The 22,571-nt window shown below is 47.0% G+C and overlaps 20 protein-coding genes across 20 annotated transcripts; 11 read left to right on the top strand and 9 right to left on the bottom strand.

Moving 5' to 3' along the window:
• Nucleotides 1–1,206, top strand: OGAPHI_004455 (uncharacterized protein; the record flags this gene model as incomplete). The annotated part of the gene is made up of 1 exon (XM_046205535.1): nucleotides 1–1,206. One exon carries the CDS (start codon nucleotides 1–3, stop codon nucleotides 1,204–1,206), a length of 1,206 nt encoding a protein of 401 aa, XP_046061470.1.
• A 14-nt stretch (nucleotides 1,207–1,220) lies between these two features.
• Nucleotides 1,221–1,625, bottom strand: OGAPHI_004456 (uncharacterized protein; the record flags this gene model as incomplete). Its single annotated transcript, XM_046205536.1, has 1 exon — nucleotides 1,221–1,625. One exon carries the CDS (start codon nucleotides 1,623–1,625, stop codon nucleotides 1,221–1,223), a length of 405 nt encoding a protein of 134 aa, XP_046061471.1.
• An 85-nt stretch (nucleotides 1,626–1,710) lies between these two features.
• On the top strand, nucleotides 1,711–3,759 carry OGAPHI_004457 (uncharacterized protein; the record flags this gene model as incomplete). Its single annotated transcript, XM_046205537.1, has 1 exon — nucleotides 1,711–3,759. One exon carries the CDS (start codon nucleotides 1,711–1,713, stop codon nucleotides 3,757–3,759), a length of 2,049 nt encoding a protein of 682 aa, XP_046061472.1.
• OGAPHI_004458 (uncharacterized protein) lies at nucleotides 1,978–2,337 on the bottom strand (the record flags this gene model as incomplete). Its single annotated transcript, XM_046205539.1, has 1 exon — nucleotides 1,978–2,337. One exon carries the CDS (start codon nucleotides 2,335–2,337, stop codon nucleotides 1,978–1,980), a length of 360 nt encoding a protein of 119 aa, XP_046061473.1.
• A 17-nt stretch (nucleotides 3,760–3,776) lies between the features above and the next one.
• OGAPHI_004459 (uncharacterized protein) lies at nucleotides 3,777–7,736 on the bottom strand (the record flags this gene model as incomplete). Its single annotated transcript, XM_046205540.1, has 1 exon — nucleotides 3,777–7,736. The coding sequence occupies one exon, from the start codon at nucleotides 7,734–7,736 to the stop codon at nucleotides 3,777–3,779; it is 3,960 nt and encodes a 1,319-aa protein (XP_046061474.1).
• OGAPHI_004460 (uncharacterized protein) lies at nucleotides 3,834–5,216 on the top strand (the record flags this gene model as incomplete). Its single annotated transcript, XM_046205541.1, has 4 exons — nucleotides 3,834–4,095; nucleotides 4,183–4,452; nucleotides 4,588–4,829; nucleotides 4,941–5,216. The coding sequence occupies 4 exons, from the start codon at nucleotides 3,834–3,836 to the stop codon at nucleotides 5,214–5,216; spliced, it is 1,050 nt and encodes a 349-aa protein (XP_046061475.1).
• Nucleotides 6,514–7,106, top strand: OGAPHI_004461 (uncharacterized protein; the record flags this gene model as incomplete). Its single annotated transcript, XM_046205542.1, has 2 exons — nucleotides 6,514–6,536; nucleotides 6,605–7,106. The coding sequence occupies 2 exons, from the start codon at nucleotides 6,514–6,516 to the stop codon at nucleotides 7,104–7,106; spliced, it is 525 nt and encodes a 174-aa protein (XP_046061476.1).
• Nucleotides 7,737–7,887: 151 nt separating the features above from the next.
• OGAPHI_004462 (uncharacterized protein) lies at nucleotides 7,888–9,249 on the bottom strand (the record flags this gene model as incomplete). Its single annotated transcript, XM_046205543.1, has 1 exon — nucleotides 7,888–9,249. The coding sequence occupies one exon, from the start codon at nucleotides 9,247–9,249 to the stop codon at nucleotides 7,888–7,890; it is 1,362 nt and encodes a 453-aa protein (XP_046061477.1).
• OGAPHI_004463 (uncharacterized protein) lies at nucleotides 8,041–8,433 on the top strand (the record flags this gene model as incomplete). Its single annotated transcript, XM_046205544.1, has 1 exon — nucleotides 8,041–8,433. The coding sequence occupies one exon, from the start codon at nucleotides 8,041–8,043 to the stop codon at nucleotides 8,431–8,433; it is 393 nt and encodes a 130-aa protein (XP_046061478.1).
• A 76-nt stretch (nucleotides 9,250–9,325) lies between the features above and the next one.
• OGAPHI_004464 (uncharacterized protein) lies at nucleotides 9,326–9,838 on the bottom strand (the record flags this gene model as incomplete). Its single annotated transcript, XM_046205545.1, has 1 exon — nucleotides 9,326–9,838. The coding sequence occupies one exon, from the start codon at nucleotides 9,836–9,838 to the stop codon at nucleotides 9,326–9,328; it is 513 nt and encodes a 170-aa protein (XP_046061479.1).
• A 137-nt stretch (nucleotides 9,839–9,975) lies between these two features.
• OGAPHI_004465 (uncharacterized protein) lies at nucleotides 9,976–10,842 on the top strand (the record flags this gene model as incomplete). The annotated part of the gene is made up of 1 exon (XM_046205546.1): nucleotides 9,976–10,842. One exon carries the CDS (start codon nucleotides 9,976–9,978, stop codon nucleotides 10,840–10,842), a length of 867 nt encoding a protein of 288 aa, XP_046061480.1.
• Nucleotides 10,843–11,051: 209 nt separating this feature from the next.
• OGAPHI_004466 (uncharacterized protein) lies at nucleotides 11,052–13,703 on the top strand (the record flags this gene model as incomplete). Its single annotated transcript, XM_046205547.1, has 1 exon — nucleotides 11,052–13,703. The coding sequence occupies one exon, from the start codon at nucleotides 11,052–11,054 to the stop codon at nucleotides 13,701–13,703; it is 2,652 nt and encodes an 883-aa protein (XP_046061481.1).
• Nucleotides 13,704–13,748: 45 nt separating this feature from the next.
• Nucleotides 13,749–15,101, bottom strand: OGAPHI_004467 (uncharacterized protein; the record flags this gene model as incomplete). Its single annotated transcript, XM_046205548.1, has 1 exon — nucleotides 13,749–15,101. One exon carries the CDS (start codon nucleotides 15,099–15,101, stop codon nucleotides 13,749–13,751), a length of 1,353 nt encoding a protein of 450 aa, XP_046061482.1.
• On the top strand, nucleotides 13,789–15,098 carry OGAPHI_004468 (uncharacterized protein; the record flags this gene model as incomplete). The annotated part of the gene is made up of 2 exons (XM_046205550.1): nucleotides 13,789–13,862; nucleotides 14,408–15,098. 2 exons carry the CDS (start codon nucleotides 13,789–13,791, stop codon nucleotides 15,096–15,098), a joined length of 765 nt encoding a protein of 254 aa, XP_046061483.1.
• Nucleotides 15,102–15,531: 430 nt separating the features above from the next.
• OGAPHI_004469 (uncharacterized protein) lies at nucleotides 15,532–17,753 on the bottom strand (the record flags this gene model as incomplete). Its single annotated transcript, XM_046205551.1, has 3 exons — nucleotides 15,532–15,939; nucleotides 16,069–16,817; nucleotides 16,952–17,753. 3 exons carry the CDS (start codon nucleotides 17,751–17,753, stop codon nucleotides 15,532–15,534), a joined length of 1,959 nt encoding a protein of 652 aa, XP_046061484.1.
• On the top strand, nucleotides 15,598–16,845 carry OGAPHI_004470 (uncharacterized protein; the record flags this gene model as incomplete). Its single annotated transcript, XM_046205552.1, has 1 exon — nucleotides 15,598–16,845. The coding sequence occupies one exon, from the start codon at nucleotides 15,598–15,600 to the stop codon at nucleotides 16,843–16,845; it is 1,248 nt and encodes a 415-aa protein (XP_046061485.1).
• Nucleotides 17,754–18,063: 310 nt separating the features above from the next.
• On the top strand, nucleotides 18,064–19,029 carry OGAPHI_004471 (uncharacterized protein; the record flags this gene model as incomplete). Its single annotated transcript, XM_046205553.1, has 1 exon — nucleotides 18,064–19,029. One exon carries the CDS (start codon nucleotides 18,064–18,066, stop codon nucleotides 19,027–19,029), a length of 966 nt encoding a protein of 321 aa, XP_046061486.1.
• A 27-nt stretch (nucleotides 19,030–19,056) lies between these two features.
• On the bottom strand, nucleotides 19,057–20,610 carry OGAPHI_004472 (uncharacterized protein; the record flags this gene model as incomplete). The annotated part of the gene is made up of 1 exon (XM_046205554.1): nucleotides 19,057–20,610. One exon carries the CDS (start codon nucleotides 20,608–20,610, stop codon nucleotides 19,057–19,059), a length of 1,554 nt encoding a protein of 517 aa, XP_046061487.1.
• A 91-nt stretch (nucleotides 20,611–20,701) lies between these two features.
• On the top strand, nucleotides 20,702–22,549 carry OGAPHI_004473 (uncharacterized protein; the record flags this gene model as incomplete). Its single annotated transcript, XM_046205555.1, has 1 exon — nucleotides 20,702–22,549. The coding sequence occupies one exon, from the start codon at nucleotides 20,702–20,704 to the stop codon at nucleotides 22,547–22,549; it is 1,848 nt and encodes a 615-aa protein (XP_046061488.1).
• On the bottom strand, nucleotides 22,063–22,281 carry OGAPHI_004474 (uncharacterized protein; the record flags this gene model as incomplete). Its single annotated transcript, XM_046205556.1, has 1 exon — nucleotides 22,063–22,281. One exon carries the CDS (start codon nucleotides 22,279–22,281, stop codon nucleotides 22,063–22,065), a length of 219 nt encoding a protein of 72 aa, XP_046061489.1.
• Nucleotides 22,550–22,571: the final 22 nt, after the last annotated feature.

The following is a 22,571-nucleotide window of genomic DNA, read 5'->3' on the forward strand; positions in this document are numbered from 1 at the left end:
ATGCAAGTGGACCGGCCACAGACAAAACAGAGCTCGAGAAAGGGCAGAAGAGCCTGGAGAAAGAATATTGATCTTGACGATATCGAATCCGGCTTGGAACAAAGACGCGAAGACCTCATCCACCATGGTACCGAGATAGATAATGTGGACTCTGGAGAGCTTTTCTTTATAGATGACGAGGCAGACGAGAAAGTTGTGAAGAAGATGAAGAGAGAGAACGTCAAAAGTTTGAAATCACAGGAAATTCTCAACCAGCGCTCGAAAGTTCCAGCGTTGGAGCCAGGGAAAAAGAAGAAGATTCAAGGTGTTGAGAAGAAAGAGGTGCACAAGTTAATGCAGCTTGCCGGAAGAGTCCAAGGTGTTTCGAAAACACAGGCTGCTGCCGCAGACGAAGGACTAGTCAAGGCAGACAAAGCACTTGACCCATGGTCAGAGACTGAACAGAAAGAGTACGTGCCAAGTCTTTCTGGCTACACTGCTCCTTCCAAAGCTCCCAAGACGTTATCCGAGACTCCTGTCACTGTGAGAAACGTTGGGGTGATTCCACACGAAGGAAAGTCTTACAATCCATCGTTTGAGAGCTGGCAGGAGCTTACCAAACAGGAATTCTTTAAGGAGAGTACCAAGGAGGAGCAAAGACTGGCTCTTCAAGCGCACGAGGAAAAAATCCAGTACCTGATCGCAAATCTTGAGGACGACGAAATCGACGATAATCAGAACGACGAGGAGGAAGAGGAAGAGGAAGAGGACACAAGCGACGTTACCAAGCTGTCTTTGAATCCGGCTGTCAAAAATAAGGAAAAGACCAAGACGCAAAGAAATAAGGAGAAGAGGCATAAGGAAAGAGTGAAGCTCGAGAACGACCTGAAGGAGCTCAAGCTCAGAATAAAGAAGATCGAGGAGTTGCCAGATGTGATCGATGAGATCACGTCGAGACAGCCAAGACCGAAACAGGACAAAGTCGCCAAGGAGAAGAAAAAGCTGGGTACCAAGCATAATCCTGTTGAAGGCCTGTTGGAGGTGAAATTGAGCGACGAATTGAGCGATAGTTTACGGAAACTCAAGCCGGAAGGAAACCTGTTGTACGACCAAATGCGCTCGTTGCAAGCCTCCGGTAAGGTTGAGTCGAGAAAGCCTGTGAAACAGAAGCGCAAGTATGCACCAAAGGTGAGCGAGAAATGGACCTACAAGGACTTCAAAGGTTAGATAGTCTAATTTCATTAATCATTATTAATCTTCCAGTTCTCTTCTATCAGAGCGAACGTTTCCTGGATCAGGCCCATGAAGTCTTGCATTGAGACTTGGCCACTGAGACTGACGTAGCTTGGGACAAGGTATTTTTTCGAAACGAGCTGGCCGAGTCGTTTTCCCAGATCGACCAAAGTTTCAGAGGCGTTGTTAAGTAGCGTCTGGTAAATCTGGGGGTTTTCCGAAGGAGTCCGGGTGTCGACTATGGAATAAACGTAACATCCCAGATCAGCGTTCGGTTCTGTGCTGATGTGGACCGTAATTGGAACAGTGTTGATATTCTCCTTCAGCGGCTTCGTCTTTGAAAGAGTGAGCACAATGTCGAAAGGCGCGCCAAAAGACGGCTCCACGCTCTTGACTATGTTTGTTGTCGACATGCTAACTTGAGTGCGGCTTGATACAATTTTTTTAGTTAAATGTTTCGAGCCGCATTGAAAAAAATGTCACCATTAATACCATTGGATGTCCATACTGTTGGTTGACTCGTACGACTCTTTCACCTACAACCTTCGGGAGCTGATCGAGAGAGCGACAGGGTGTGCGGTGTTCACCGTTCACAACGACTCCTACCAGCTGCCTGCTGAGCAGGACAATCTAGATCGGCTAATTAGCTCAGTCGATGCCATAGTTGTTGGGCCCGGTCCAGGAAATCCAGAACAGTCCCACGACGTTGGCATCATTCCGCATCTCTATTCCAAGTATACGGAGATTCCAATACTCGGAATCTGTCTAGGGTTTCAGAGTCTGTGTTTGGTCAATGGTTGCAAAATTCGGCTTTTGCACGAGCCCGTTCACGGGCAAGTTAGCAAGATAAGTCTTCAAGGAGAGTCCAGTCTTTTTGCTGGAATTGAGTCGGGATTTGACAGTGTGCGGTACCATTCCATCTACGTCTCCGAAATAACAGACAATATCGTCCCGTTGGCGTATTCCGAGGACGGTTGTTTGATGGCAGCACAACACGTTACTTATCCCCACTTCGGCGTTCAGTACCACCCGGAATCCATCTGTTCCAATATGGGTGCTGAAATGCTTTCCAACTTTGGCGAGCTTGTGCAGAAAACCGGTCAGAAACGTGTTGCGGACAAACATCTGCTTAATGTCCAACCGCTTATCCTACAGTTCAGCTCGTCCAAAGAGTTTGACTTCCAGTTTGAAAAAGTGTCTAGAAAAGAGACCCTGTCTGTTTGTGAGATCGGAGACGACTTTCTTTTGCTGAACAGTGCCTCTGTACCGGGGAAGTGGACCATAATTGGGTTCCCAGAGCCAAACACCAGTCAGCTGATCACCCATTCTCAGAGTTCCGGTTTAAGTGTGGGTGTGTGGAAAGGCGCTTCGGAAGCGGTTAACCAGGATTTGTGGCCCTATGTTTCTCGGTTTATGGCTGAAAGAAAGTTCCAGCCTCGCATTGACGATCCAGAACTGAAAGACTGCCCCTTCATGGGAGGTTTCATTGGGTTCATCTCGTACGAGGAATCTGCTCCGCAAGATGTCGAGCCAATCACTTCGAGCCCAATTCCAGACACAAAATTGTGTTTCACCGAGAGATTTGTTGCCACTAACGAGAATCACACGTTTGTGGTGAGTATTCGTCCCAACGATGACCTGTGGATCGCCGACACAACAGCCAAATTAAACACTCTCAATCCGTCCGTTTCTGCTAGCAACATCCCTGCAAAAATTGAAATGCCCGACAAACAGCAGTACGTCGAGAGTTTCAACAAGTGTCAAGAATACTTGCATTCCGGGGACTCGTACGAGCTGTGTCTGACCACACAGTGCAAGATTCACATTGACAACACTATCTCTCCGTGGGAAGTGTACAAGAGTCTGGTGAGCAACAACCCATCCCCGTACTCTTGCTACCTTGATTTCGGAGACGCCAAGCTCCTCTCATCTTCTCCAGAACGGTTCCTATCGTGGGACGATGAACACTGTCAAATGAGACCGATCAAGGGAACCGTTAAGAAAGATTCAACCATGACTTACGAGAAAGCATGCAAGTTATTAAAGATTCCCAAAGAACTCGGCGAAAACCTCATGATCGTTGACTTGATCCGTCATGACTTGTACCAGATGCTGAACAAGGTGGAGGTGACAAAACTCATGTCTGTCGAGGAGTACCACACCGTTTACCAGTTGGTTTCTGTCATTGAAGGAGATTTACATGGTAGCAACTACTCGGGAATCGACCTGCTCAAACACTCTCTTCCACCAGGATCCATGACGGGAGCTCCTAAAAAACGCAGTGTTGAATTGCTCCATGAACTGGAGCACCAGAAACCAAGAGGACTCTATTCAGGAGTCTGTGGATTCTGGTCTGTAAATAACCGTGCCGATTGGAGTGTGGTAATCCGCTCGTTGTTCAACTACGAGGACGATCTTTGCTCTACTGCATCTTCGAGATGCTTCAGATGTGGAGCAGGAGGCGCGATCACCGTTCTTAGTACGTGCGAAGGAGAGTGGGACGAATTAGTCCTGAAGTTGAACAGTGTCCTTAAAGTATTTAAATAGCATCAACCACAGCTCTATTAGTTCTCCAGCTGAATTCTGTTTCTGGCAGCTAGAGATCCAGAAAAGGTGAACTGATGGCCGGCTTGTTTCCGTGGAACCTTTTCTGCCTTCTCAGAAGCAGGGCCGTAGCCTCCACCACCGGGAGTCAGAATGCGGACACTGTCACCAGCGGCAACGTTCACGGACGAACGGCCGCCCATGTTGACAATTCGCTCGGTAGGATTTCCGTCAGCGTCCTTTCTTCTCTTAATCCACAAGTTGATTCCACGAGCTCCGTCCTCTCCGCCAGCAAGTCCATGTGGAGCAATGGCTCTACGTTCAGAAAGAATCGACGCAGTAACAGGAACTCTGAACTCAACTTCACGGATAACACCGTCACCACCAGTGTGACGACCGGCTCCACCTGAACCCTTTCTTATCGAGAATTCACGAAGGATGATTGGATATCTCCTTTCGAAAATCTCAGGGTCGGTGATTCTGGTATTAGTCATGTTGGTGTGCACACCAGAAACTCCATCCCACGTAGCAGACGCCCCGTGACCACCGGCAATGGTCTCGTAGTATCCAAATCCTTGAGCGTACTTTCCGTCAGGGGTGTTTCCACCTGTTCCAAAGGTGAAATTGTTGCAACAGCCCTGAGAGTCGGCCATCACATGGAATGCCTTCAAAATGGTGTCTGTGATTCTCTGAGAGGTACAAACGTTTCCCCCCACAACAGCACATCCATCATCTGGAGAAAGCAGTGAACTGTCAGGAACGATGACCTCGATCGGATCCAGACACCCTTGGTTCATTGGAATATCTTCGTCAACCAGACAACGCAGACAGTAGATAATGGCAGAGTAAGTAATTGCCTTTGGTGCATTGAAATTATTGTTTGCCTGTGGGGAGGTTCCAGAGAAGTCGAAGATCACCTTATCGTCAGTCTTGGACTTTCTGACTTGCAATTTGATAGCAGAACCATCGTCCATGAAATCGGTGCAATTCAAAGTCTCTTCGCCATGCTTATCGATCAAAACATCAAGCATCTTGGAAACAGTTTGTTTGGCGTTTTCCTGAATAGCTGTCATGTATCTGATAATGGTTGGAAGACCAAACTCGTCAACCAAACGGCCAATCAGCGAAATACCTTTCTGATTTGCAGCAACTTGGGCCTTCAAATCAGAAATATTGTCGGATAGTCTTCTGGTACCGGAGCTACCTGGGTATTTTGCTGGATCATCGAGCATGATCTTGGTGATCTTGTCCATTTGAAATTCTCCATTGCTGACCAAAAGTTCGGAGTAGAAGGTGGCTCCTTCTTCCCAAAGTTCTCTGGAATTTGGAGGCATGGATCCTGGCAGAATACCTCCAATGTCGGCATGGTGGGCACGAGAAGCAACGTAGAAGATGATCTTATCTCCTTCAAATGCTGGTGTCACAACAGTGATATCTGGCAAGTGAGTTCCTCCGGCTGACGGATGGTTTGAGATAAGAACGTCTCCTGGTTTCAATTTTCCCTCCCACAGTTTTGCCTGGGTAGCAACACATGTGGACATGGAACCGAGATGGACAGGAACGTGAGGTGCATTGGCAACCAGATTTCCCTTAGGGTCAAACAATGCACACGAAAAATCGAGCCTTTCCTTGACATTCACGGAAACAGACGTTTTTTGCAAAGAGATACCCATCTGTTCGGCAATGTCCATGAATCTGTGACCAAAGATGGACAGCAAAACAGGCTCCACAACAATTTCCTGATCGCCAGCAGCAACAGCTTTTTTCTCCTGTGCCAGTTCGATAACCAAATGAGACTCCAAAACAGTAGCAATGGATTTTGGAGGAATCACGTTGGTCTGAGTTCCGTCGGCAACAATTGCTGGACCTTTGATCTGAGTTCCAATTTCCAGCTCCTCCAGTCTATAGACAGGAGTATCCAAATGGTCTTTACCCCAGAAAGTTGTCTTGACAAACTGGACCTTATCCTTAGATACAGACACAAGTTTGTTTGAGCTTGCAAGTTCCTCAAGCTGGTCATCGACATACTCTTCTTTTCTATCAAGCCCCTTACCAATTGCTCTGACCCTGATATCATCAACAATGATGTCTTTGTCAAAGACGAATCCAAACTCACGTTTGTGGAGTGCAAAGAAGTTTTCTTTAAAGTCCCAGCCCTGGTCTCTAACAACCATCAAACCAGACTCAGTTCCTTGATATCTCAAATTCAAGTATTCTTCGCAGGTAATATCCTTCTTCTCGAATCCTTGAGTCACAAGCGACTTGATAGCCTGTTCTTTTAGATCTGCAAGTCGTGCTTCAAGCAGGTCCTTAGTTTCGTCTTTGAGAATATAGGACGATGGTTCTTGGACTTCTTCCACCACGTCAGCAAGGGCCATTCCGTAAGCAGATAAAACAGAGGAGAATCTGTGAACCAAAACCAGTGAAATTCCCAAGAGCTCGGCAACGTCACAAGCACACTGTCCACCAGCTCCTCCAAACGAAACCAGTCTGTGCTTGGAGAGAATGTGACCCTTGGCTTCGGTCAATTGACGAACAGGACGGGCCATTGTCTCGTTGGCAACCTTGAGGAAACCCCAGGCGGCCTCGTGCACGCTCATTGCAGGCAGATGAGGGTTGGCGGCATTGATTTTGTCCGTGAGCTCCTGGAACTTTTTGGTGGTTACCTCAATATCCAGAGGTTCATCTTCATTAGGACCAAAGATTTTTGGGAAGTATTCCGGAACCAGTCTTCCCAAAACAACGTTGGCATCGGTGATGGTCAAAGGACCACCTTTACGGTAGCATGCAGGGCCAGGGTGGGATGAAGCCGATTCTGGGCCAACAGTCAAAAGTCCATTCTTGAAAGCCAAGATACTACCTCCACCAGCTGCCACAGTGTTGATGTCCAACTGTGGAGACTGGATCGTGATACCTGCAGTGGTGGTCTCGAACACGTGATCAAACTTACCGTCTCCAAATCTAGAAACGTCGGTAGAAGTACCACCCATGTCGAATCCAATCAATGGAATCTTGTTTTTTGGGTTGTAGCAGGTCTTGGAATAACCAACAACACCTCCAGCTGGACCCGAGAGAATGGCACGAAGACCAGAAAATGCAGAGGCATCAACCAAACCTCCATCAGATTGCATGAACTGGCACTTCACTCCGGTGTGCTTACCATGAGCCGCACTGAAAAGACCATCTTTCAAGCCAGACTCGAAACCAGCGAGGTACTTCTGGATCTCCGGTGTCAAGTAAGCATCTGCCACCGAGGAGTTTGTCCGTGGGAGCAACTTGATCATTGGGATCAGCTTGTGAGACAGCGAGATATGCGTGAATCCGATCTCTTTGGCAATTTGACCAATTAAAAGCTCGTGATCGGGGAATGTGTAACTGTGGAGCAGACAAACTGCAAGCGACTTGACACCCGTACCGTACAAGGCAGTAAGAACGGTCTTAATCTCGTCAACATTAGGTTTCTTCAAAACACGCACAGTTTCTCCGGACAAACCTTTGACTAGTTCTGATCCGTTGGGATTGGTGAACTTGTTTTCTGGGTCCTCGACAAAATCCTCAAGAGTGACTCTTTCGTCAATTTCCACCACAGTGTCGTAGATAACCTCCGGCTTTGCGATCGACAAGTCAAAGATGTGTGGTCTGGACTGATTGCCAATGCGCAGAATGTCCTTAAACCCGGAAGTGGTGACCAAGGCACACCTCTCACCTTTTCTTTCGAGCAAGGCATTTGTAGCCACAGTTGTACCCAGACGCAGATGCTCAATTTTGGACGTATCCAAAGGCTGTCCCCTAGGGATTTTGTGCCCCGTGTAGATTTCCATCAATCTTCTAATTCCCTCGAGATTTGCATCGGAGTAGTTCTGGGGGTCCACTGATAAGAGCTTGATGATCACGTCTTTGCGACCAGAATCGGAATTCCAGCTACCCACACAGTCGGTGAAAGTGCCTCCCCTATCAATTGCAATCTTGATTCCGCTCATATTAGGTTTTGCAAAAGAAAATTGAACAACAATAAGATTAGCGGATGTTAATCTACTTATCAGGAAATTATCCAGTTTATATATCTTGAATGAATCACAAGAAAAATCGGCGGATTTCTTCCGCACTGTTTTTTTTGGGCCACTAAATTATCTACTGCTTGTGCACCTGACCAACAATATGTTTTTCTCTCTCGCTCTTGTACTCTTTGTTCTTCGAGTGTCTGCGTTCGTTGTTTTCGCGACGTTTCAAGCTGTCGATCTCGATTCTCTTGATCTCACCAGCCTTTTTCACAACAGTAGGAACATGTCTGTGTCTCTGGATTCTTCTGATCTCAGGCATGTTAGCGTACCGTTCCTTCAGCTTCTCATCGTACTCCAATTTGTTTCTAAGTCTCGTGGACTTTGGTCCAGCACGCTCGTTGGCCTTGGTACGCCAGATACGAACGTTTCCCTCATCAGATCCAGAGAAAATGTACTTGCTATCCATAGAGAACTTGGTGATAAACACATGTTGCATCCGTTTGGTGTGGTAAACGTCTCTGGAATGTCCCTTTCTGTATCCATAAATTCTGATGGTCTTGTCATACGATCCAGTGACAACTTCCTGACCAGTTGGGGAAAAATCAACGTCCATGACGGCGGAAACATGGTCCTTGTAAACATTAATAGATCGAGACATCTTTCTCATATCCCATAGATAGGCGTTGTGGTCTTCACTGGCGGACGCAAAGACGTAAGCTTCCATCGGGTTCCAACAGATAGAGTTTGTGCGCATGCTGGTTCTGATTTTCTGGGTAGGCGAATTGGTACGGATGTCGTAGAGAATCAAAGAGTTGTCTGAACCTGCACTGGCAAGAATAGACGTCTCTGTCAAGTTGAACCGCACAGTGGAAATGTTGTCTGCTCCCCACGAAAGGTCAGAGACAGGCCGACTTCTGTTAATATCCCACAAGTTGATGGTAGCTCCTCCTGTCACAAACAAACTGTCGCTATAATGGTGGTCCAGAGACTGGAAAGCATGTTCTCCCAAAAATGTTTTTTCCAATCCCTGGGTGCTCGACTCCGACTCACCTTGCTCCGGCTCAAAATCCTCGTTGTAAACCTGCCACAGTTTCACGGTCTTATCGTTACCACAGGAAAGCAACTTGTGACTTGGAGTCACAACAAGTCCTGAACACATTCCATAATGTGCCTTATAACTGTAAAGTTCATCTCTTGTAGTGAGGTCCCAGTACTTAATAACACCATCTCCGGAACCCGTTGCAATCTTGTTGACACTGTGGAAGTTCTTGGCAATAGAATACACACCGTCTCGATGTCCATTACCCAATTGTCCTATAAAAGGTTGGGCAAATATCCGTTCCAGCTTGGTGGCTGTAAGAGCCTTTGTATATTCTCTGGCCCGCTCAAAAGGATGAAGGGATGGGTCAAGGTTACGCGGGAGTGCACTTTCCTGGGTATTTCGAACAGGCACATAGGTATCTGACGACCTGGAAATAGTCTTGATCTTCATTAAAAGGTATAAAAATTTATTTTGCACAGCCAGTAGTACAAATAGAAAAGAAGAAAAAAACCATACTGCTGATTATCTAATCATTTTGAACTTTATGGTCTCCAACAAGCGGAGGGGGCGAAGTTGAGTTTTTGATAGCGTCATCGTAACTTGGTGGATTGGCTGATGATCCCACCGCAGTGGCCTCGGTAGGCTCCGCATCGGGAGCGGAGTCTTGGTAATGGAATTGGCTGCCGAGTCTCTGCGGAACAGGAGACAGAACTTCACGGGGCTGAGCTTCGGGATCGTCATTGAGAGGTTCGTATTCGCCATTGCCTTGGCCATATGCTCTGAGTCTTGTCTCCACTCCGCGGTCTGATCCGGTTATGAGACTTGTATCGTAAATGATGTAGACAGAGTAGAGTAGGCCTGGGAAATGGGCTAGGATTGTCAGCAGCATGGCGATCAGCAACTCGTAGCTGAAGAAGCCCTTTCTAAAAAACACTGGCAATGGTGGGAAGATGAATGCCAGGCAGTAAAGAAGGACATCGGCAGGGTCGATAACGAAGCCCAGAATGCGGAAGGAGTTTGGAGGCGGATCTCTGCTCATTAGATAATTTAATTAATTAAGTTTGTGGCTGGTAACTTTATTATTAGCCTCCCGTCAACGAGAAATTTAGATAGTTAATTATAGTCTAATAACAGAGCATTCCTGTTTACGATTCTAATTTCCAGGATTTTAACCAGATGTCTACCGAACCTGCTGTTCAAACGCAAAGAGACTCGGTCGATGTTTCGGGTGGACGGACAGCCCCGTATGTGGGGGTCCATACAGAACATCACAACCGCGGTTCTCTGGATCACAGACGCAAAAGCTCTTCAGGCGAGCCATTCAAAAGCGGCCGTTTTTCGTGGGTTAAACGGCTAATGAACAACAACAAGCCAGTTCCGTCGACTTTGGTGCAAGGACCAAGCCGTAACCAACGGCCAGTCCAGCAGACAAGACAAGAGACAGCTTCTGTTCATGGCACAAAAAGTTTGGATGATCAGCGTAGTACGTTCAGTACAGACAATTCCACCATTGACAATGTGAGCACGAGACCCATTTTATCCAATTCGTCAGACGAGAGCGAAAACGAGGCTGACGAAGTGGATTCAAGTTACAAATACTACGATCCGTCTGTGAAGTCGACCGCAATGACCTCTATAGCTCCCACGTCGTTTACCACCGCCAGCAGTTATGGTCCAAACAACATGCTCATCAATCCTGGCGGATCAAGTGGGGCAGGTAGCACCACTGGCGCAGGAACAAGTGTGAGCAATTACTCTGGAACAGCAACTCCAACTGGCCAGTCATCTGCCCACCAAACGGCTCACGGGGCAGACTCATCCTCTGTCATTACAATTGCCAGCTCTACTCGAAATAGAAGACGGCGGAGCATTGACACCAACGCTTCTATTTCTGCAATTCCTCCTGCCAGCATCTTCGAGCGGATTGTGCCTGCAAATGCCAGCGGACACAGAATCCCTGTCACTGAGATCCCCTCGCGGGCAGCCGTTAGTGAACAGGACTCTCTAGTGTCTACAGATTACTGCTCTGTCGCTTCGCAGTGAACTCTTCTGGTCGTGCAACATTCCCAAATTTTATTATAAGAATTGTAAACAAAAAAACACTGGTTTTCACTGTTTTGTAAAAATCAATCTCAGCCATTATCCTTCCCAGTGTGCTCTGGCAAGAAAAATACCCTGCTTCCTGTCAAGAAGTGGTCACGGGGACAACCATCACCTCGTATTTTAGCTAGATTTCCATTTTGGCTCCTCCCATGATGGGCACAAACACCTGCGACGGGGACGTCTATATCCATAACTTGGCCACCTTTATCAAATCGCACGAGCGCCAACTGGCCAACGCCTTGATCGCCTACAAGAAGACGAATAAGAAGCCCGTTCAAGGAGATAAATCAGGTACAACACCGCGCCAACAGCAGCCAACAACTAAGCCCGTCAGATTGTCTCTATCATTACATCATCTCTATTTTCTTCTGGGTAAGTTTCAGGAGCTTGGCATCAGTGTCGGTCCTATGAACATTCGTCTTGACAATATTGACACCGAAAATGCAAACAACTACGTTTCGTTCCTGAGCGAGTTTCAACGCAACAAAGCCATTCAATCGGACGCACAATCGATCCATTCCATGTCCAGTGTCAAATCTGTCATGTCCAGCGTGTCTGCACTGTGGCACAACCTTAGTTACAATGGTAACAAGGGCGAAAATATAATCAGCGATCTGAAATACTTATATTCTGCATTTACCAAGCTCCCATGTCTCAGACTCGCAAATGATCCAAACGCCAAATTAATAGAGGGCCACGAAGAGTATCCGTTCGACACATCAACTCCAATTAGGATCTTCAAAAATCTTTCAGTTCTCGAGATTTCTGACCTTGATCCCAAAGAGATTTACGGTTGGCATATCTTAAGTGAGAATATCCGGTTTTTAGTCATAAAGCGCACTCATATAAACGATCCATATGATGTGCTTGTTTCGTTGGTCAATGACGACGTTGACAAACGAGGATCCATATATTCTGAGGGATCTGAACATTCGCCATCTTCAACAGCTCCTCATGCTATTCCTGTGTCTAAGCGGAACTCTTTTTCATCTCCTCCGCTAGCGGGAAGCTCGAATTTTTCTAGTTCTTATGGCTCTTCATACCACCATTATTTCAGCGGCTCCTTGCCCGAGAAGTCATCACCCCCATCGTCCTACTACTCGTCGCGGCTCCCTGTCGATGACAAATTCTCCTTGGTTTCCAGAAGACAGTATCAATACCCACAAAAGTCGCGATACCCTCCTCTTGACCCTCTACCAATAATGGAACAGGTTCCTCCGATGTCTGCACCCATTGAGTTTCCTTCTCAGCATTGGAAGCTACTGAAACACCTTTCGCTCACAGAAAATAAGATCACCACGATCTCTGAGGCTGCTTTCCAGAACCTGGAGAATCTTTCGTCTTTGGATCTTTCTTACAACAAGCTGACAGAGGTGCCAACAGAGGCGTTATCGAAACTCGCCAATCTGAAATCTTTGAATCTGTCATACAACAAGCTTGCTAGTACAAAGTCGTTCCCAAAAGCGCTGCAGAAGTTGACGATTCTTAATTTACGTGGAAACCAACTGACCAGTCTTGATAGTATGGAGAATCTGAACGCATTGGAAAAAATTGATTTGCGCCAGAATAGGCTCACCAAGGTGACGGAATTGAAACCGCTATTGCTTCTCAACAGCGATGCAGTCAAACTAACCACTTTGTACCTTGTTGGTAACCCTGTTGCTAGTAACAGGGGTTACAGAATTGAGTTGTTCAACTTGTTCAATGGGGTTTCTTACGGAAACGAATTAAGAATTGATGGTTCTAGACCCGGCATATTCGAGTCCAGACTCCTTCTTGACTCGAAATCCGCACAGCTCAAACTCAACAAGTTTTTGGACGCAAGCATCATTAGTAAGATGACTGAAAGTGTCTCTACAATGAATCTGAACAAGATTGTCACAACCACCACGACAACAAGAGACAATTCGATGTCTTCGGATATCTTAAATAATAGAATGAGCTCGCAGTCGCGGGTGAGTGTCGCATCGAAGGAAAGAAAAGACGATGCCAGGGACTCTTTGGACTCGCGCCATTCTCACAAGCTCAACCCATTGATTGTGGATTCTTTGAAACAGCCGCAGGTTCCTCCTCCAACGCAAGTTTTGGCACCGAATACTAATTTGTTAAACTCTGTTGAACAAATGGCGCCTCCTCATAAGCCTTTTTCGCAACGCAAGTCTTCCACGCATTCGCCTGCTGGGACAAACTTGTGGGAGCAAATTATCTCAACTGGGCCGGTTGCGGACACCACCAAGGCTCCGATAGTGACCACTCCGGTAACCGCTTCATTTTCGTTGGACAAGCCGCCGCCTGTTGACCCAGGCTCCCAGGTGTCGTCTCCTAGCACATCGAGTCAGCCTTCAGGGACAGTTTCACTTGATGAAAACGTTTATCCTGCAGGGGTCATTCTGACCAGACAGATTAACGCTTCTAATTCTTCTCTCACCACTTCGTCTTCTCGGAAAGCATCCAAGGAGAGCAACCCAATCAACAAGATCAGCTTGGCAGCACCAGCGCTTCCGGTGATTACGCAAGCCACCACGATGACCACTGTGACGTCCGACCCGCCGACTCCGCATAGCCAGCGTCGGAGTGGAACCGAAGGTGAGTACTTTGCCACTTCTCCGCTGGAAAGCTCCATGAAGCTGCACCCGTTACGGTTGTCAGAGAAAGGTATTGATATTCCGACCTCTGAATCTTCTGCCACCTTGGATGTTCCTGGACTGGAAACGGTTCGCCAGGCTCCTGAGGAAAAGTCTCCACCGGATCCCGAGTCCAAAGACGGGTTTACGCAGGGCCTCAAAATTCGTGCTAATTGACTCTGAAATGTATACGATATGTAATATAGTGCATCAATACGATCTCTATGGAATTGAAATTTCGGTAGTGTTTTTCCCCTGAGCAATGAGTCCAGCCACGTTTGCTCCTGCCAAGGACGAGGTTTCCATGGTGCTGAGGAAAGGCTCGATGGCATTGAGGTAGTACAAATTATTGTCCAGCTTGAAGTCGTCGAATTTGTCTCTTGGAGTCAAGTTTGGATAGCTGTACCAGTCTTTGACGTATTTGTTGGAGTAGTTCCCAAATAGTCGTTGAAGAAGGTCCTCGTCCAAGTTTTGGAAACTGAACACCTTATACACGTACTCCTGGTACTCGGAGCTGTATCCAATTGCTCCCACGTAGGTGAAGTCGTCTCCGTCAGTGGTGAACACCATCTGCGGGGTGTTCGGGTCGTCGAAGTATGTGCTTTCAGATAGAAGATGCGGCGATCTGACCAGCGTGACGTACAGGTGAACGTACTCCACGTCGGACAAAGAGACGGAAACATTGGTGGTGATTCCTAATTGGTTGTACGGACCAGCAAGAATCACAATGTCAAAGTGTTCTGACTTTGATCCGTAAGTAACAGTGTAGCCGGTACTATCCTTGGCCAGAGCTGTCACTGAAGTGTTAAGCTTAACGTCTGCATTGGATGATTTCAGCCAGTTTTGGAAAATCTGGTTGTTTCCTCCGCTGATTCGCAAAGAAGAGCTGCCTGTGAGAAGAACAAGACTGCCAAGAGAGTGAATCTGTGGCAGTTTTTGAGAATAGTTGTTTCTCGTAAGTCCCTGGATGAACGACTTGTAATTGTCGCTGATCCCAAGAGAGTCGAAGAACTTTTGAGAGCTCTGGCTGGTGTACTTGACCAAACCCGTGATATAATTGAGAGAGGGCCAAGGAAAGTAGGTTTGGTAGTAGTCGCTGATAAAAGAGTCGAGGGCCTGAGACTGGTAGTATTTCACGATAGAAATCGAGTACAAACCGAACCGCCAGACCAGTCTCAACGACGTGAGGATGTCGCTCGAGGACGGTTCCAGAATGTAATCCATGGCCTGGCCGTCCCAAATAGCAAACGAGGACTCGTTACCAAAACCTTCGGTGACGGTCAAATTGAACACCTCTGCAGCATTGGCCAACAACTCGTTTTCCTGGATGAAAATGCTGGCACCCAATTCGGCCGCCACTCCGTCGAAATCAATAGGAGTCGATCTGCCTCCAATGTAGTCATTTTTGTCAAAAACTGTAATATTGAATGCATGACCGGTGAACTTTTGGAGATGATACGCAGCAGACGATCCACCAGCTCCGGCGCCAACAATTGCGACCCGTTGATTGGAGACGGGAATTGGCTGCTGGTAGGCAAGACACGAAACGAAAAGAAGAACCACGGCTGCTAGCATGGTAATGTGGCACGAATTAAAAATTCAAGAGTATTAAATAAATAAATCGACCGAGCCCAAGTTTTATAGCTCTTTCCCTCCCAAGTCTGTATAGAGCACAAGAGAGCCTCGAAGTAGCTTTGAATGGACTTTTGAGACACATCTACACGTTCACTCGCATTAGCTAATGCCCAAATAGACATCAAGATTGGGGTCGATCAACAATCTGCTACAAGGCTGTGCAGGGCCTCGAGAGCCTATGGGGATCGGTCAACAGTTCTCCAACCGGTCTGAAATATCGGACATAATGCACATCGGGGTGCAAATCTTGAGTCCTCGGCCAAGCGTTATGGAAAATTCCACGGAATAGGCTGACCCTTTTTAACCCTGATAAAAAGCTTATCTTGCCCGTTTTGAGCAACTGTTATATCTAGTCACGTGCAAAAACATTTTAGATAACCACAATTATGATGTGCCACCACCACAGATTTGTAATCATGAAGCCATATAAATACGTATGCCGTCGCTGAAGCAGCCATCCATAGTTTCCGAGCACGCAATTACCATGGTTCTTTCTGTCGACAATCTCAACAACGATATCCATTTTAGAAAAGGTGAAGACACCATCAGAAACGGAGTGTACTCTATCTCTGATGCTAACTACAAGCGTCTGAAGTATCCTGCCTGGACCCCAACCTGGGACCCAAAGCACCAGATGGCCTTTTCCAATCCTAAGCCATTCAAGCACACCGACAGAGGATACTTTGGCGATCCAACCTTTGACTCTCTGCTCTCTGGATCTGAGGTCAAGACCAGAAAGATCAGCCCTAAGTTGGGTACCGAAGTGAGTGGTGTTCAACTGAGCTCTCTTACATCAAGACAAAAAGACGATCTTGCATTGTTGGTTGAGCAAAGAGGACTGGTTGTCTTTAGAGGTCAGGACTTCAAGGACCAGTCCTTCGAGGACATTAAGGAATGGGGAAGATACTTCGGCCCATTGCATGTCCACCCAACCTCTGGTGCCCCTCTTGGCCACCCGGAGTTCCACATCACCTTTAGAAGAGGTAGCAAGGACGAGGCAAAACATACCTTTGCCAACAAGCTGAACAACATCACTTGGCACTCCGACGTTACCTACGAAAACCAAACCCCAGGAATCACCTTGTTCGGTATGTTGCAAACCGACGTTGGTGGTGACACCCAGTTCCTTGATACCATCGAGGCCTACGAGAGACTTTCGCCAACCATGCAAAAGCTGCTTGATGGATTGCAGGTTCTGCACACCTCTAGAGACCAGGCCAACAACGCCAGAAACCAAGGAGGTATCGAGAGAAAGACCGCTGTTGAGTCGATCCACCCTCTTGTCAGATATCACCCTGTTCTGAAGAAGAAGGCTCTGTTTGTGAACAGAAACTTCAGCAGAAGAATTTTGGGTATGAAGGAGGAGGAGAGCGATGTTTTGCTCTCTTTCCTTGTCAAGCACATCGAGACCTGTTTGGACGCCCACGTCCGTGCCCAATGGGACGAGAACACCATTGTTGTCTGGGACAACCGTCGGTTGCTGCACACTGCCACCCTTGACTGGGATGACGACAACCTCAGACACGCCTTCCGTGTTACCACTCTTGCTGAGAGACCTGTCGGAAGCGAGGAAGAGTTTAACGAATGGACCGAGGAAATCGAGGAGCAAAAATTGAAGAACGCTGAAGAGGACCTTAGTCTGCGTCCTTACGAATACTACGAAAAGTACTACGAGACAAAATGATGTGTAACTGAGTTAAGTTTATACTTGAATGTGAATTGTTTGTTCACAGGAATATGTTGTAAATCTCAAACCACGCAATATCCTCCATCAACCAATATATCAGTACCGGTACAGTAACTGGAGGCATCGCTTGCCAAGAAAACGTAGGCTCCGGCAATCTCCTTTGGATTGGCGAGTCTTCCGAGTGGCACCTGTGCCAACCATGTATCTTTCAGGTTGGATGGCAGTTTTGCAACCAGCTCGGTTTCGACGTATCCTGGCGAAACAGTATTGACTCTAGCGAATTTGGCCCATTCGACCGCCAAACTCCGGGAGTAGTGGAGCACGGCGGCCTTGGCTGCATTGTATGGGGCCTGCAGCTGCGGGAAGTTCACGATGTGTGCAGACATCGACGCGGTGACTATGAAAGAGCCAAATCCTTGTTTCTTAAAGTGCTTTCCCACCGCCCGGGCACAGAAGTGGATAGCGTCCACGTCAACACTAAGAATCTTTTTCCACTCATCGTATGCTTTATCATCGTCCTCGATGGATAGGATGTCGTTGGAATTCCACCCAACACCCGCGTTGGCAACGAATATGTCCACTTTACCGAAGTCAGCAATAACTTGTTCAACTGTGCTGTTCACGATCTTGATATCAGTGACTGGACACTTGTAGCCGCGGCAATTCACGCCATATTTCGTTTTGAGCAGTGTAAGAACCTCATCCACAGGAGTGCTGTTGTACAACAGGGCAACCTCGGCACCTGCGCTGGCATATGCTTCTGCAACGGCCAAACCAATTCCCTTGGAGGCACCGGACACTATAGCCACTTTGCCCTTCAATGAGAACAAACTAAAAGGATTTTCTGCAAGCTGAGGAGCGGGTAGGGGCAATTCACCCAGATCGACGATATTTGATTTAACCATTACTCAAATACAATGATTTGGCAGGTTTTTATATCTTTTTCTGTAGCAAGTCTTGCCATGACGTAATTCCTGGAAAAAAAGGAAACTGCCAGAAACCGTCGAACGGCTTGACACATTGACCGCGAAATAAACAGTAACTCTTTTAATTCGAGTCCGTGACAATAGCCGCCGAAACTACCGGCCAATTAAGCTTGTGCAGCTATCTTTTTACTTCGCTTCGCAATTTCGGACTATTCGTGGTAGATATCGCAGACTAAAAAAACCGGGCTGTGGAAATTATTTTCTCTTGTGATTATATCGTAAACAAAAGATGGACGCGATTAAAAGTCCGTATTGGAGCCATAATTCTCCCGGGCGGCGGTCAATGGGGTCTCGAAACTCCGTGTTCAATAGACTATCGCTGCGTAAGTCTGGTTTCATGGAATCCTTGCCCAAAAACTTGCACAAGAAATGGAAGATCTCTGACTTTGAGCTGGGACGCAAGCTCGGAAAGGGCAAGTTTGGCAAAGTGTACTGTGTTCGCGAGATCGAAACAGGCTTTGTTTGTGCGCTTAAGGTGATGGATAAACGCGAACTCGTGAACTACAAGGTGGAGAGACAGTTTGTGAGAGAAATCGAGATCCAGGCAAATGTTCGCCATGTCAACTGTTTACGCCTATACGGCTGGTTTTACGACCACAAGAACGTGTACCTTATTCTTGAGTATGCTGCAGAGGGCGAGCTGTACAAATTGCTCAAGTCGAAAAAGAGATTCGACGACGTGACCGCATCCTATTATACCATACAAGTGGCAAGTGCGCTAAGTTATTTGCACAAAAAACACATTGTCCATCGCGATTTGAAGCCGGAAAACATTCTATTGCATTTCAACAACCAGATCAAGCTGTCTGACTTTGGTTGGAGCGTGTATGCGCCAAGCAACACCAAAAGAACAACAATGTGCGGAACATTGGACTATCTCCCTCCCGAGATGGTGGAGGCCAAAACGCACGACGAAAAGGTGGACGTCTGGGCGTTGGGAGTGTTGTTATACGAGTTCCTTGTTGGAAGACCTCCGTTTGAGGAACAGAATTCCAGCACGACATATAAGCGCATTGCCAAAGTGGACCTTCGCATTCCCTCGTTTGTTTCTCCAGAAGCAGCAGATCTCATTCGCAAATTACTCACATACGAGCCAGAAAAGCGTATCAAGCTTTCTGACATTGGCAGACACCCTTGGATCTTGAAAAACCGTCTTCATTGGCCGTCCACATTCATGAATCTCGACAAAAATTAAATATACAAGGATATGTACAAAATATAATCATTCAAGACGTCTGTTCATTCGCAACACCTTGGCGAGTCCCTTAGTATTGGAGGCCCGCTTGTCTTCCAAAATGATAAACGCCCGTCCGGACTGGTTCATTCTTCCTGTTCTGCCCATACGATGGACCAAGTCTGATGTCATGCTAGGGATGTTGTAGAGTACCACGTTTCTCACTCCACGAAAGTTGATGCCTCTGGACATAAGATCCGTGCAGATGAGTACCTTCAGAGTGGTTTTTGTAGGGTTCTCCAGCGGTTTCGGTGGATCGATGAACGGTTGCAGTTTCTGCATTCTTTCCTCTGGCGAGTCATTGGAGCTGATGCTCACAACGTCATGTTTGTACTTCTCGGCTAGCTGAGAAGCAAGTTCTGGAACCTGTTTCTTTTCGTTCACAAACACAATCACTCTTTTCTCGAACCCAGGCTCTGTTCCGTCGCAGTGGATAGCGTACAAGACTTGCGCCAATGCCTTGAGACGCGATCCGTTGTACGGTTTTGGCTTTGCATCTATAACACGCACTTCGATAGCCTTTGGGATCTTGTGTAAGGACGGCGTACTAATAGGAGTGGCATCTGGGAACAATGAGTTGACAGAGGTCTTCAAAGAAGACGAAATGGTGGCAGACGCAAAAACAAGGTCTTCCAGACCGGGCATTTTCTTTAAAACGCCATAAGTGTCGGGCATAAATGATTCATCCATCAAAGTATCTGCCTCATCAACAACACAGAACCTCACCCGAGAAAGCAGAGATCTCAAGTTTTGAACATCATCGTATTTGCCCAACGAGGCCAATTTTCCCGGCGTCGTCACTAGCACGTCTATTCCGTTTCTGAACTCCTCGATGAACTCCCTAAAGTTGGAGTTCAGATCCCATTTGAATACGTGAGTACCAAGAGTCTCGCTGGTATGATTAACGGTGTTGAACACTTGCTCCACAAGTTCGTGTGTGGGGAGCAAGATCACGCTCTTGATTCCCGCCTTTCTTGCCATTTCCTGTCCATGTTCAAGCTCCTGTTCGCGGAGCTTGTGCAGCAACGGAGCTAAGTAGGCCCAAGTCTTGCCTGTTCCCGTCTCTGCTGCCATGATGTATGTGTGCAAAAGTTTATCTGCGGGACGGGCTGGATTAATGACTCGAACAGCGGCTTTCTGAATAGGTGTTGGTCTGATCACAAGTCCTTCCAGTTCCTTGTCGGTGAGCTTGCGCTTGATAGGACTGACATAGTTTTGAGCTTTCAGCACTGTATTCTCCTTGATTTCGTCTATCAGCGCCTGTCTCACATCTGGCAACAGTTTCAGCTCGTAGAACTCTGTGACCTTGTTGATATACTCGGTCAGACCTTTAATTTTGCGGTCATCAGGCAGTTTAAGCGAGGATCCACTGCCAAACTTGTATGGAGCGATCTCTCCAGAGCTACCGGGTTTCTTGCTCGGTTTCTGGTTTCTTGACCGTGGACTCCTTGATGGCTTTATAGCCATTCTGGAGTAGCTCCTCACCACAAAATGCGGGCTCACAGAGACTCCACCGGCATATCTCGAGACCCTTGTTAACATGTTTGATAGATGGCTATATTTTTCAGTACTTTTTCTAATTACCCTGCTGTAAATTTTTCAACATCAAAAGTTAGCCATCAACATCGAAACCATGTCGCTTACAGATTTGGTGTCGCAACTTCAGATATTTTCGAAGTCGGACTCTCACAGACAGGTACTGGATGTGGGTTCCAAGATTCTTGGCAAGGAGCCATCAAATCTGGCCGTTTTCAAGCAGTGTTTGGTGGCCTTCATCAACTTGGACAATTACATCTCTGCCAAAGAATTTCTGGAAAAACATGCCAGCCAGGTGGAGGCCAACCAAAAGGAGTCGATTGTTGAGCTAGGGTACATCTATTACAAACTGAACGACGAAAAGGCTTTGGAAAAGCTTAATTCCTTGGGTAGTCAGAGCCGTGGATTTAAACACATTCTTGCACAGCATTACTATCGCATTGGCAAGTACAACAAGGCTCTTGCGATATACAGAGATCTGTTGGCAGAAAACATCACAGAGGAAACTTTGGATCTTAGTGTCAACGAGAGAGCTGTTATCTCACAGATCAAAGATTACTCCACAGAGACTCAAACGGAACCAGTGTCGGCAACAAACCCAAACTCGTACGACCAAAAATTCAATTCGGCTCTGATTCAATTGAGAAATCATAACTATGAGGAGGCATTGGAGCTTCTTCACGAGGCTAGAGACCAGTGCAAGACTGCTTTAGCCGAGTATGAGCAAGAAGAGCTTCTTAGCGAGCTTGCTCCAATCGACGCTGAGATCGCATTTGTCACCAACTTGACTAAAGGAGCTGCTTCTGCAAAAGAACTGTACGAGAAGTACGACGTTTCGAAGCTGAAGAACAAGATTCTTAAGATCATCATCGCAAATAACCTCAGCTCTTTGGAAGAGACCTCAAACAACGTTGTTTTGTACAAGACTCTTGGATTCCCAAATTCTTTGCACGCCATTCTCGACAAGCTGACTATAATCCAGATCAGAGATCTGCAAAGAAACGAAATCTTGCTTGCCTACAAAACTGGCAAGTCTGTCTCCAAGTCCGCCAAGAAACACGAGACACAATTCCCAGAGTCTCTTTATCCACAAGCCCTGGCAGAAATCTCACGCCTAACTGGGTTTGACCACTCTGACTTCAAGTCGGCCAACAACGAACGTCTTGTGTTCAGATACGCCATCGAGAATCCCGAGAAAATAGGCCTTTGTTTGTTCTCATGTCAATTGTCTGTGGAGGCTGGCAAATATACAAGCGCAGCTCGTTTGCTCGAGACTGTGGTCAAGACAGACTCCTCAGTTTTGCTGAGACCTGCTGTTTCGCGTCTTCTCATTGCAGTCTACGACAAGCTGGACAGAGAGGGCAGCAGAAAGCAGTTGCTACTGAGCATCTACGAGCAATTAATCGCTGCCGAACTTACAACTGTTGATCAGCTATGGTTCCTGAGGTTTGTGGCGTTTCAAATGATCTCGTTCGACGACGTGAAAGCCAAGGAGCTTTTCCAGAGACTTGACCAACAAGTTTCGTCGTCGGACCCGCTGGTGTCTGTTGTCTTGGGCAACGAGTCGGAGTCGACGTTGGGAGACATTGAAACTCTTATCGGAGACGTCGACGTGAGTGCTCTTATTGAGCAGGGCCTCAAGCCGCTGGTCTCTGGATCCTCAAGCACAACTGTCATAAAAAGAAGCTCAAAGGTGGAAAAACGCAAGCGGTCGAAACCAAAGAAGCTTCCTAAAGATCTCACCAAACAAATCGACGCAGAGAGATGGCTGCCAATGAAAGATAGATCCTACTACAAGCCAAAGAAGGGTAAGAAGGGTAAGGACACCCAGGGTGGTGTTGTTGACCAGGCCGCAGAACAGGCTCTCAACATAAGCTCTGCTACCACCGGTTCCTCCACCAACAAAAAGGCAGCTGCAAAGAAGAAGAAGAAGGGTAAGAAATAATTGATGTACGAGCCAAAATATT

Source organism: Ogataea philodendri, assembly GCF_020536065.1.
Source record: "Ogataea philodendri strain CBS6075 chromosome Unknown scaffold2, whole genome shotgun sequence".
NCBI classification, from domain to species: domain Eukaryota; kingdom Fungi; phylum Ascomycota; class Pichiomycetes; order Pichiales; family Pichiaceae; genus Ogataea; species Ogataea philodendri.